The 13,244-nt window shown below is 37.5% G+C and overlaps 1 protein-coding gene across 1 annotated transcript; it reads left to right on the forward strand.

Annotated features, from left to right (window-relative positions):
• The first annotated feature begins 1,661 nt into the window (after positions 1-1,661).
• LOC111905303 (probable xyloglucan endotransglucosylase/hydrolase protein 26) lies at positions 1,662-3,094 on the forward strand. The gene is made up of 4 exons (XM_023900996.3): positions 1,662-1,869; positions 1,977-2,077; positions 2,252-2,445; positions 2,535-3,094. The coding sequence occupies exons 1-4, from the start codon at positions 1,698-1,700 to the stop codon at positions 2,941-2,943; spliced, it is 876 nt and encodes a 291-aa protein (XP_023756764.1). The 5' UTR covers positions 1,662-1,697; the 3' UTR covers positions 2,944-3,094.
• Positions 3,095-13,244: the final 10,150 nt, after the last annotated feature.

Genomic DNA, 13,244 nt, shown 5'->3' on the forward strand with positions numbered 1-13,244 from the left:
ATTCTCGTTCGTTTAGTTAGATAAATGAACATGAACAATGGTCTCATTCGTTCAATTATGTTTGTGAACGTTCGTTTATGTTGTTCGTTTACGTTTGTTTATGTTCGTTCATATAAGTTCCTTTTATCTTCATATATATTTAATTGTGTTTGATTTCATTACTATATTATATGTTCATTTATGTTTATGTATGTTTGTTTATCTTTGTTTGTTTATGTTCGTTTGTTTATGTTCATTTAGCATGTTCACGAACATAAATGAACGAACATGAACAATGTAATTTGTTAAACGAATGAACATAAACAAGAAAACCCGTTCGTTTAACCATTCGTGTTCGTTCATTTATTCGGTTAACTTAAACGAACGAACATAAACAATCCTCGTTCATGTTCGTTTAGTTCGTTTACAGATCTAGCTGGCCCGGAATAACATTGTTTTCAAAAAAATTAGATTACTACCTACAAAATTCGTTGATAACATCATCTCCATCTCATTCGTCTGGTGCAACTATAGAAGTAAGTCTGGATGCAGAAGTTAGACAGAATGGAGTTGTTCACTGTTCAATCATTTAAATTTCTGATAAACACATTGTCGCTGCTTAATTCCATTTTTAAAGTTTTGTAAATTTTCTCTTTGTACTATGTATGCACATTAGCTACTTGCTAAGCATTGTGCTTTTTTAATCTATTTGTCGTTTCTAAAAAAATCATAAATAATAGGCATTTTGGAAATCGTTTTGAAAAATCTAGAATTTATCCAAAAAAAATCATTGGAATTGTAGTAAATTTATTTCACAAAATAAAATAATTACCCATATATATTTTACAAAACAAAGAGTTATTTCATAATATTCTTTAAAATAAATAAATAAAAACTCTCCCATTTTGGTATTTTTTTGATTTAATCCAATATTTTTTTTCCAATTCATCCCCTTTCTGTCTACAAGTTCTTTCACAGCTGGCTAACAAACTTCTTTTTTAGTCCTATGCACGTACTTTTCTCCTCAAACCTTAAGTCCTTAACCCCCTCCCCACTCGTTTTTCTTTTTTGTTTTCTTTTTTTATTGTGCCAAAATACTACAAAACGCAACATGCTATAATTTGTCAATAAAAACAACATTCGAATAAATGGACTTGTTGAAGTCAAAATCCACAGACAAGTATACTTAATAAATTTTGCAATATATAATAACAAAAAAAACATACTACAAATTTAAATCAAACAAAAGTAACTAAATCGCAATGACTTAGAATACCTTTGGTTTTTACTTGCGGTAACAAAAATCAAAACTAACACTAAAATTTCAGGGTTTTTTTTAAAACAAAATTTTTTACAAAAATGGTTTTTTGTTTACAACTTTTTTTTAGTTTTAATTTTTCTGCACACCCTTGTTACATCTATTAAGATTGACCTAGAATGGACTTGTTTTATAGAAAATGGTTCCCACAAGCACACTATTTTTATAAAATTTATTTTCAAACATGATTAGACAAATAATCATTAAAGGCTGGAATATCAAATGCAAGACAAGGTCAAGAAACAAAAAATATTTTGGAAGAAAAAATAATGGGGCAAGAGTCATCATCATAAGCTTAAACAAAGGCTATATAAGGTGTCAATTAGTAATGAAAAGAGAAAACAACATATAAATTACAAAATAAAGCAAATTAAGAAGAATACCTTCTGAATCCGTTAAGATGAGAAGCTTCCATGGTTTGGTTGCAGTTGCATTTATCTCAGTAATCGCCTTCCAATCATGTGTTGTCAATGGAAACTTTTACAGGGATGTGTACTTCAACTGGGGTGCAAAGCATGCATATATGTATAACAATGGTGATAATCTTGATCTGGTTCTTGATAAAACTGCAGGTATAGTATAAATTCTAACTTTTAGTTTTGAAAATATTTAAATTCAAGTCCATTTGTCTTTCAAAAGTCAAACATGAATTGTTAACATTGAGTAATGATCTATACAGGATCTGGTGTTCAATCATACAACTCATTCCTTTTTGGAAGCATTGAAATGCTAATTAAGTTGGTTCCAGGGAACTCTGCTGGAACTGTCACAGCATATTATGTAAGCATTCAAATAACAAGAAATAGCATCTGTACTTTTGTTTATTTGTTTATTATATCAAAATATCTTACAAAAAAAAAATTAAAAGTACAATATCATTAAATAGTATGTAAACTATTTCTTTGCAATTGGCCCTAACCCTAACTTGGTCTAATCAATATGGAATCATCCCAGCTTTCCTCTACTGGAAACTATCATGATGAGATCGATTTTGAGTTCTTAGGAAACTCATCAGGACAACCTTACACCATGCACACAAACATCTTTACCCAAGGAAAAGGCAATAGAGAGCAACAGTTTAAATTATGGTTTGACCCAACTGCTGATTTCCACAATTACACCATTCATTGGAACCCAACTGCAGTTGTGTAAGTTTAACACATATTCTACGAATCATAGAACAATATATGTTTAATTAGTTTAAAGATTAACAGTTAGATTATGGGAATGAATGCAGGTGGTTTGTTGATAGTATACCTATTAGGGTTTTCAGAAACTACAAAAGTGAAGGAATTGGGTTCCCAAACCAACAAGGGATGCAGGTGTATTCGAGTTTGTGGAATGCTGATAACTGGGCAACGAGAGGTGGACTGGTCAAAATTGACTGGAGTTGTGCACCTTTCATGGCTGGTTTGAAGAAATTCAATGCAAGAGCTTGTAAATGGGAGGGACCTCTGAGCATTATCAAGTGTGCAGTTCCTACTCCGTTTAACTGGTGGACATCACGTGTTTACAAGCAATTGAATTGGGATCAGTTGGGGAAGATGAAGTGGGTTCAAGATAATTACATGATCTATAACTACTGCACAGATTACAAACGATTTGGTGGAAAGATGGCTCCTGAATGCTACAAGCCACAATACTAATCAAAACATGAATACGTGAATACATGATACACCATAATTCATTTTCCAGTTTTTGCTTTTTGTATGTGTTTTGTTTCTTTACGTTTTCGTTCTAATGTATCTTTTTTTCTCCCATACGAATTTTTTAAAATGATTATATACATTTTATTTTATTTTTAAGAGAAAAAAATAAAAGGGTTAACCACAATTTTTTGCATTTTACAAATTGTTGATTGAAAATTACGCAAAATAACTCAATTTTTGCATTTTACAAATTCGAAACGGGATGTTTTGGACCCGAAATCCGATGGCTACCACCCGTTGAAGTAGTCCCTTTATGTATAAAGGAAATTTGAAATGTACTACCCACTATATCTCGGAATTTCATTTTGGACCCTCTTAAATCGAAGCAACATGGAATTTGATATGGAAGAACTTTATATGTACCGGGTATGTTCCTTTCTACTTTCTAGCTTGTAATCTTTGCTACAATCTAACGTGTGTAAAACTGGAAAGAAAAAATGATGGTACGAAACGAAAACCCTCATCTAAAATCAACGTGTCCTAAATGAAAATGGTTTTCGTTTCAAATATATAGCCGGTATGTTTCGCATAGTTAGGCTTTATAAATGATTAATATTTGAGTTAGATAGTACTAATGAAGTAGAAACACTTGTTTGAAATGAGAACATTAGTCCTCAATCCGAAGAAGCTTATCCGGATTTTTTGTCCGAGATAGAAACCTCGCCTTGAATACGATGAACATGTTTGAAATGCCACACTTAGTTTGTGTTTTACAAACTTTGTATATTTTTAATTTGTTATTTGAGCATGATAATGTGTACCATGCTTCATTGACCATGATCAAAAATACTTTCCAAGGCTGACATGAGACGTTTTTTTAGGGGTCGTGCTTCAGCAAATGGCTTGATTTCCTTAACATGGTAGGGACTCGTTGCTTAGACTATACTGAGTGGGTGCGGCTTGGACTGCACTCCTCTTGCCACATAAGCACGAACACCAACCCCTGGGTGCGGCCTAGAGTGCAATGCGGCCTTCGAAGGGAGCGGTCAATGGACGAATTTGATTGGGCAGCGCATTTGACCGTTGCAAACGGTCAAAAATGGGTTTTTAATTTTTTTTTCTTTTAAACTTTAACATCTATTTAAACCTTTCAACCCTTCATATTTTTTTATCTTTCTACTACATTACCTTTCAAAAAATAAATAAATAATGTCTTCGTCCGATTCTTTTGAAGAGTTTGATGTTATGTACGATGTTTTTGTCGTTGCTGTTAAATTTGAGGAACAAACGTATAAAGCGGCATGCAGTAGGGCATCTGGCAGTGTTGAACAAAAAACACGGAGATATATTTGTAGAAATCGTGAAGATGCAAACCAACATCTAATACACGAATACTTTCAAGAAAATGTCATCAAGGATACTACTTTACAATGCACTTCAGAATATTCAAACCATTGTACAAACGTATAGTCGAAGATGTAACGAGGGAGTGTGATTTTTTCGAGCAACTGCCCGATGCTAGAGGTACACTCGGTTTCACCCATTTACAAAAATGTACAGTTGTACTTCATCAATTAGCATATGGCATCCCTCCTGATGCGTTGGACGAGAGTTTTAGGATGTCAGCTACGACCGCACGAGATAGTCTACATTATTTTTGCAAAACTATTATTCAGTTTTATGGTCTAAAATATTTACGTAAGCCTAAACACAATGACATCATGAAATTGCAATCTCATCATGCTAGCGTACATGACTTTCCTGGAATGTTAGAAAGTTTAGACTTTCTACATTGGGCATGGGAAAATTGTCCGGCCTCACACCATGGTCAATTGGTCAATTTACCAGAGGTGATTATGGGCATCCAACGGTCATACTTGAAGCGGTGGCATCACATGATCAGTGGATTTGACATGCTTTTTTTGGTTCTCCTGGATCCCTCAACGATAATAACGTTCTTAATCGTTCACATATATTTAACAACATATACAACGAATCTGCATCGGGTTCTTCTTTCCAATTGCATGGAACATCATATAAATATGGTTATTATCTAGTTGATGGGATATATCCTAAGTATGCAGTTTTAGTTAAATCGTTTACGTGTCTGAACGATACTCGTCGGAAAAATTCAAGAAAGCTCAAGAAAGAGCTAGGAAGGATGTCGAGCGGGCTTTTGGAGCTCTCAAGAAACGTTGGTTTATATTGAAAAAACTAGCAATTTTTTTCAGCTAGGAAAAAATACATGAAGTCACGTATGCATGTATAATACTGCATAACATGATTATCGAAAATGAAGGAAGAGCAATATGTGAGTATGATGAAGAGGAAACCATTCCCGCGACACAAGCAATAGAAATTGGGGGCGACGAGTACATTGAAAAGAGAGCAGTAGTTCGTTGCAATGAAACATTTCACAATCTTCGTATGGATTTGGTGGAACACATTTATGGGATGCAACACATTAACCTCAATTTGGATCCGAATGATGACCCGGAAGACGAGTTCTTGGAGGACGACTTCATGTAGTGTGTTTATTTTAAACTGTTTAATATATGTTTTTTAAGTTTGTAGGTTTAAAATTTCTAGTGTTTTTTTTTAAGTTTGTAGGATTTTTATTTAGGTAATGGGATGTAATGTTATTTTTATTTTGAAGTAATGAAATGAATGGTTTTTATTAAAAATATTGTTTTCATTTAATTAAAAAAAAACAAAGTGTGGCACCACTCCTTGGGTGTGGTATGAAACCACACTTTTGTGGTAATAGGTGAGGTGACACCTACGTGTCACTGCGGTTTCATAAGGGGTGCAGCACCACTCCCTCCAGTCTTATGCACTACGTGTTTTCTTAAGAGGTTTGTATAGATTCATGGACCGACATAGTGGAACTATACTTTGAGTTAGGTGACTGGAAGCTACCTTGGACGGAGTGAATTTTGTTTGATAAAGGGGTTTATACCCTGTGAAGAGGATATGTCATACCCACCCTACCCTAATAGCTTGGATGATTCCCTCGATGAGGGTGTTATAACCCTATTTAGGACGATCTTGAGTGTTCACAATAAAAGTTTTTGAGATTTTTTTTCAAACTAAAAACTCTTGAAATTTGAAAAAAATTGTCGGAGGAATTGTTCAAACCAAATACTTTTGTTAATTAACAAGTTTTCGCCAAATACTTTTTCAAATATTTAGGGTCTTGTAGGTTTTCAACCAGTTATAATATTTAGGATCTTGTAGGTTTTCAACCAGTTATAAATAAGTTTCCGACTTGCATGGAAGGTCTAAAATCAAAAGATTTCCGTGATTTTGGTCCCAAAATTAAGAGATTCCCATGGTTTTGGTCCTTGGAAAACCTGAAATGACGGTTTTGCCATTCTAATTTCTTTTTTACATTATTTTTACCATTTATAATGTTTTTATAACTACAAAATAAAAAGAAATTAATAAAAAAATATATACACACACCATACCATCTCTCTCTCTCTCTCTCCTCCTTTTTATTCTCCTTCTTTAAAACCTGCAACAAAACACAAACCCACTAGAGATTGAGTTAGAGCTTCATTGCAGCCCACTATTCCTCCCTCTTCATTTCTTCGTCGGAAAACCCAAACAAAATAAAATCTAATCTAAATTGGAACCCTAGATTTTCCCAGAAAAGCTCTTTACCAGAAAATCTACACCCACCCACATAATAACGAACACGAATTGTAGAAATTGTAAAGCGGAATTCTAAACTAACCTACACATTTGCAGAAAACACAAAATCAAATCTAAACTAGAACCCTAAAATTTTCCAACAGCTGAGGGAAAGAGATTAGTAGGCTGTCACAAGTTAACACGTTTCAAGTTGTCAGATTTGTTGTCGGATTAAACATTGTCAACTTTATCAAGGTTTCAATCTAGATGGCATGCTTCAAACTCCAAAACGTAAACCCACTAGCTTGAGAAGAAAGGGGGTGATGGAGGCAGTCTGAGGCAAGAAACTTACCGGCAAGAAAAGTCGACGATTGTTTTAGGGCTTCTTGATGGGAAAGGAATGTTATAACTATGGAGAGGAATTAATCATTAGAAAGAGAGAGAGAGAGAGAGAGAGAGAGAGAGAGAGAGAGAGAGAGAGAAATTTGTAGGGTGGGTGTTGTGTGTTTAACTGCCCGTTTCTTTTTTTCTTTTAAAATAATCAAAATAAACAAAGAAAATGCAAAAAAAGAAAAAATAAGGGTAAAATAGTCTTTTCATATTTATTTGGACCAAATTGACATAAAAATTTTGATTTTGGACCTTCTATGCAAGTTGAAACCTTTTTGGATCCTCTCTACATTTTTTTTGCAAACCGCAAGGACTAAATTTGCAGTTTTGTCTATAATAAACAAACTATTGTGGCCAACATAAATAAACAAAATTTAAAAAATTCTCTTACATGTAAAAATGAATTTTTTTTTTCCATTTTTTAGGGATGAACATAACCGGATACCCGCCTATTTTAGACAGAACCGGAACCGCTCCCAAAAACGACAGTTCTTAAGTTTTGGTATTGGAATCGGAACCGCCTACACCAGTTCCTAGAAAACTGGAACCGGTTCCGGTTCCAAATATCCGACTTCTTGAGTATTAAAACTTGTTATTTTATACATGCCATGTAAATTATGTAAGTTAACATATACAAACAATATAAATACAAAATATAAAACCAAAACATTTACAAAAACCATTAAACGCAAGGATATTGTAAAAATCCACTTTTTAGTTTCAAAAATTAACTGAATTGAAACACTTTAATACATACTTCTCAAAATCTAATTATTTTGGCAGTAAAAAATCAAAAGTAAATTCATAATCAGGTTTATCAAACACTAGAGAACTTATTATTACAACTTCAAATAATCTTAATCAAAATTAAGGAAAAACAAGATCATCTTGATAGGATACCTTTCCTAGATTTCATTTACTAACAAATTACACCAAATTGTTAAATCCTACAACAACGAACTAATCCCAATTACATAAAATCCAATTGATGATTCCCTTTTTTTGGCAGCATTTGTGTAAATGCAACACTTGAATGTCATTCACATCTTCAATGGAATTGTGTTCCAATGAAATCCATGTAGTAGCAAGTAGGATTGCAAGGATAAGAACAATCAATATATTTCGATAGTTTTCTCTTAAAAAACCAATCACCATTCTGCAACAGTCTATTCAACCACAAACAAACAAAATATTAACTCTTTAGTCACTTGTAATAATTTTCATGACGACGAATTATAATATATTAATATTTCATATACTACCTTATTATTTATTCTAGGAGAATTTGTAGAATGTCATGTCTCAGACATCCATGTTTGGCTATGAATATAACAAGAATTTATAAACATTCCTCCACCCTTCATTTGCTCGAATTCCAAAAATGCCTTCAGGAATGATGTAACGCTGGTTCTAGGTATCATTTGATTTTTATGTTTTTAGGGTTTTGTACTAAGACTCGACGAGTTGGGGAGCCCATCTCGATGAGTAGAGATCGATTTTGGACGCAGGACTTAGGGTCTAATCGACGAGTTGGAAGGCCCCAATTCAACGAGTAGACACTATAAAGGAAAACCCTAATTTTTAGGGGTTTATAACCTATTTAAGGAGCTTATGGGTCATTTGTGGCCACCCTCATCGTCCTATCTGTCCGGAGAGAAACCCTAGTCGCACTTTAGTGCCTTCTTGAGTGTGTGTGAGCTTTGGAGAGTGAATCTTGTTCTTTTTGGAAGGAAACTTGAAGGTTGAAGAGATTAAAGTGAGGATAGTGCTTTAGATCCATCATCTACCTGGTGTTAGCATCCATTTGGAGGTAAAAAGTTGCTACCTTGATCTCTATTTGCTTAGATCCCATATTATGGAAGAATATGGTCACTTTTGGTGCAAAGGGGTGTCATACTCGGATTTGGACTTGTCATGAGGATATGATTGTAGGCAGTTGAGTTCGAGCTATGTGTTGGGACTTATCTGATCTTATCTTATCAGTTCAACATTTTCAGAGGTGAGTCTTCTCACCATACCAATGGTTCGAAGGCACCAAGGTCGGCTCATTTTATGATATGTGGTACACTAGTTGATGCGGTGATATGTGGCATGTTAGTTGGTTATATGCTAGGTGGTATGGTAGTTGTATATACTTAGTACTTGCATGAAAGACCATGGGGGAGCCCATGGCGCTTGGATGTAAGACCATGTGGGGGAGCCCATGGCTTTCAAGTAAAGACCATGGGGGAGCCCATGGCACTTGGATGTAAGACCATGTGAGGGAGCCCATGACTTTTCAGGTCAAGACCATGGGGGAGCCCATGGTACTCGGATATCAGACCATGTGGGGGAGCCCATGGCTTTCCAGCTAAATACCATGGGAGGAGCCCATGGCACATAGATGTAAGACCATGTGGGGGGAGCCCATGACATCCTAGAGTAAGACCGTGGGAGGAGCCCACAACATCCCTATATGTTGGTATGCATGGCTTATATGGTTTATGGAGCTTTTATAGCTAGTATGGTATATGTGATCATGTGGACTGTGTGGGGTATGCTCTGGGGAACTCACTAAGCATTAGCTTACAGTTTGTTAATTTGTTTTAGGTACATATGAGCCTAAGGGCAAGGTCAAGGTTTGATGGCGCGGCATGCACTCTTCGGCATTTGTTTTGATGGGACACTCTGATATTTGAAATAAAATGTTGATGTTATGGATTTTGAAATCAGTTGTCATTGAGATTTCATATTTTATGGGAATGCTTTGGTTAATTAAAAATGAAAATTTTATTTGAAAATTTAGGTCGTTACAAGTTGGTATCAGAGCCTTGGTTTGAGGAATTTGGGCACACTCCCGGGTGCGTCAGGACTCAAACTAACGAAATGGTAAAAGTGTTTCCAAAAAATAAAAGTTAAAAACTTCTTAAAATGGAAAGAGGAGAGTGTAATGCGCATGATCGGTCGAGCCAAGTAAGTAGTTCCCCAATATGTTAGCCATGTTATACTGATATTTGAGTTATGATAATCGTATGAATCTTGCTACATGTATGCTTTCAAAATTGTATACGGTTAGCGTCTTATAGCCTCAGAATGATTGATTTGGCCTTATTTCCCGTTCCTTGTCTGGTTGTGGTCTTAGGGTAGAGTTTGTTATTCGAAAGTCTATTTGATCCAATTTTGTGTATAATTTGCATGCATAAGGCAACCTGTTATGATTGAGTTCTGGTTTGTTATGGACGGAGCAAATCTTAGGATAGCCTAGGATTTGAGCTATGCGATAGCCTGCGAGATATGTTTTGTTCTGGGACGAATTAGGGTTACCAGGTAAATCCTTGGGGAAGATACAAGTAGGTGCGGAAGGTAGTATCGAGTCCGTACTACTGAAAGCACACGACATGTACTCGAACCAATGTTAGATCTGGAAGCTCTAAGGAGAACAAGTGTGGTAGCATTCCCTTTTTAGACATCCTAATCATTATGTTTTATGATATTTTAGTTCAGTATGGTGGTGACACGATTTGGGTCAGGGGGATCAGGATCAGGATCCGGATCTGGGTCGGGCGACACTACCGAGCCCATTGATGAGAGGCTACGCGAGCTCATTGCAGCCAAGGTTACGAAGGGCATCCTTGACCCTACCCCAGTGATTTTTGGGACGGTCAAGGAAGGGATGATGGAGATTATGGAGGAGAGGATCAGGGCATTTAGATCCGAGATTGTTGCGGGCCAGGTTGGGGCCCAAACTTCATCTTTCTAGGAGTTAAAGGCGTGCGGGGCCTCGGTGTTCTTCGGGGTCAGGAACCCCATAGTTAGCCGGCACTAGGGTGGCGAACATAGAGATCGCCTAGCACATGATTTCTTGCCCTAATGCGGAAAATGTGGGTTTTTCTTCGTGTATGATGAGGGATCTAGCCCGGGATTGGTGGGAAGAGGCGACTAGCCAGGTGAGAGCAGTCGGTGTGGCTGAGATGACATTGGCAGAGTTCATCAGGCGTTTCGATATGGAGTTTGTACCACCTATTGAGGTGCAACGACTAGTGAGGGAGTTTCAGGAGCTCCAGCAGACCACTGAGACTATGGCGGAGATCACCGCCAAGTTTCGGGAACGAGCATTATTGATCCTATAGTATGCTATGGATGAGGATATGAGGAGGACAAGGTATCATTCCATGCTGAGGGATGATATACGTGAGTTCTTGAGCTTTACAGGGTGCAAGACCCTGAACGAGATGTTAAAGAAGGCCAGTGAGCAAGAAATGGAGTTGGAGTTACGTACCAAGCCGAAACCAGAGCAGGCACAGACAGCAGTAGGTCAGGCTAAAAAGCCTAAGACCTCGGACACTTCCAGTAGGGGCTAGCAGGGCCGTGGCTGGTGTGTCAAGTGTGGGAGATCTCATGGTGGAGCTTGCCGGGGGACGGGCCCGGTATGTTATGCATGTGGTCATCCGGGTCACTTAAATAGGGATTGCCCCAAGAAGGGCCTAATTTGTTTCCACTACAACCAAACTGGCCATAAAAAAGTCGATTGTCCGAGGTTTCAGGAAGGAGGAGGAGCGGTGGTGGCGCCTCCGCCCGCCACGGTGAGGGTTACCGATGGCCACCCAGCTAAGGCGGATACTTCTGCGGTGAAGAGACGTGCATTTCAGTTGACCACCGAGGAGGGTCGGGCAGCACCAGACGTCATGGCTAGTATGTGTTTTATCTTTCCTGCTTGATATTGATTTGTATTTCTTATGTGTATATATGTGCTCATGTATAGGGAACTTTTTGGTCAACGGTATGTCGGCTCACGTTTTATTCGACTCGGGTGCTACCCGATCGTTTGTATCTCTTGCGCTTAGCAAGAAGTTCCGGAATGCACTAGGGATTTTGGATTCCCTGTGTGAGGTTGATATTACGGATGACCACATTGTGAGTGCTGCAAGGATGTATCGGGATTATTTCCTAAATGTGCTTATGGAGAGGTTTCGTGTTGACCTAGTCCCAATACCGTTGCGAGGGTTAAAGGTGCTCGTCGGGATGGACTGGTTGGGGGCCAATGGGGACATGATCGATTGCAAATGCCAGCTGGTGAGGGTTCGAACCCCAAGTGGGGGAGAACTGGTTATTCATGGAGAGAGGGCCCCGCAGGGGCCAACCCTCTGTTCAGCTGTGAGGGCTAGGAGACTTCTTCAACAGGGTTTTTCGGGACTTTTGGCATATATCTCGGATACGAGGATTGAGGCCTCTACAGATTTGGGTAGTGTGCCAATTGTACAAGATTTTCGGGATGTCTTCCCCGAAGAGTTTCCTGGAGTGCCTCCGGAGAGCAAGTGGGGTTTCATATTGATTTGGTGTCGGGTACCGCTCTGATAGCCAAGGAACCGTACCAGCTAGTTCCGCCCAAGATGCATGAGCTATCTACGTAGCTTCAGGAGCTACTAGACTGAGGGTTAATCCGTCTGAGCAGTTCCTCGTGGGGAGCACCGATCATGTTTGTGAAAAAGAAGGACCGGTCACACAAGATGTGTATTGATTATCGAGATTTAAACAAGCTAACGGTGAAGAAACGTTATCCGCTTCCAAGGATCGATGATTTTTTCGATCAACTGCAGGGTGTGTCTTGTTTTTCCAAGATTGATATTCGATTGGGGTGCCATCATGTCACACCCCCGAACCAGACGGCGGAAACGTCTGAGGGCTCTTGTGACTTAATTGAATACCATCACAATGATTATACATGAATCATAACATCATTCATCACCATACATTGAAATATTACAACCGATATTGTTTACATTCAGTACATTGTTTTAAACATTACAATTTCATAACATAAACCGTTTGATCATTAATGTAAGCAAAACACCATGATATAACTTGATACATATTCTTCTGTTTACCTGTTACCTGAGAATACAAGTTATTTTGAAAACAGTCAACATATGAAATGTTGGTGAGTTCATAAGTAATGTTATGGAAAATGATTTCTTGTGAAGTTTGAAAGCCCAGAAAATCCGATATTTTCTAAAAAGAGTATTGTCTATAAAAAGTGTGAAGATCCGTAAGTATGTTTGTCGATTTTGAAAACATGTATAATTGTTGAACTTTGTATACATCACGTAGGTAAAAGTGCTGAACTCCCCGGGAAAACCCGATGTTTTCCCAATGTGTAAATTGCATGACTTGTTTATTGTTATACCGATACGACGATTGTTTTTGATTACCCAGGTGACATTGGATTAATTAAGGGTTGTGAGTTGTTACAATCACGCATTATTGAAAATGACTAGTTTGTAACTACAAACTAT

This window comes from Lactuca sativa, chromosome 8 (assembly GCF_002870075.4).
Source record: "Lactuca sativa cultivar Salinas chromosome 8, Lsat_Salinas_v11, whole genome shotgun sequence".
Taxonomy (NCBI): Eukaryota; Viridiplantae; Streptophyta; class Magnoliopsida; order Asterales; family Asteraceae; genus Lactuca; species Lactuca sativa.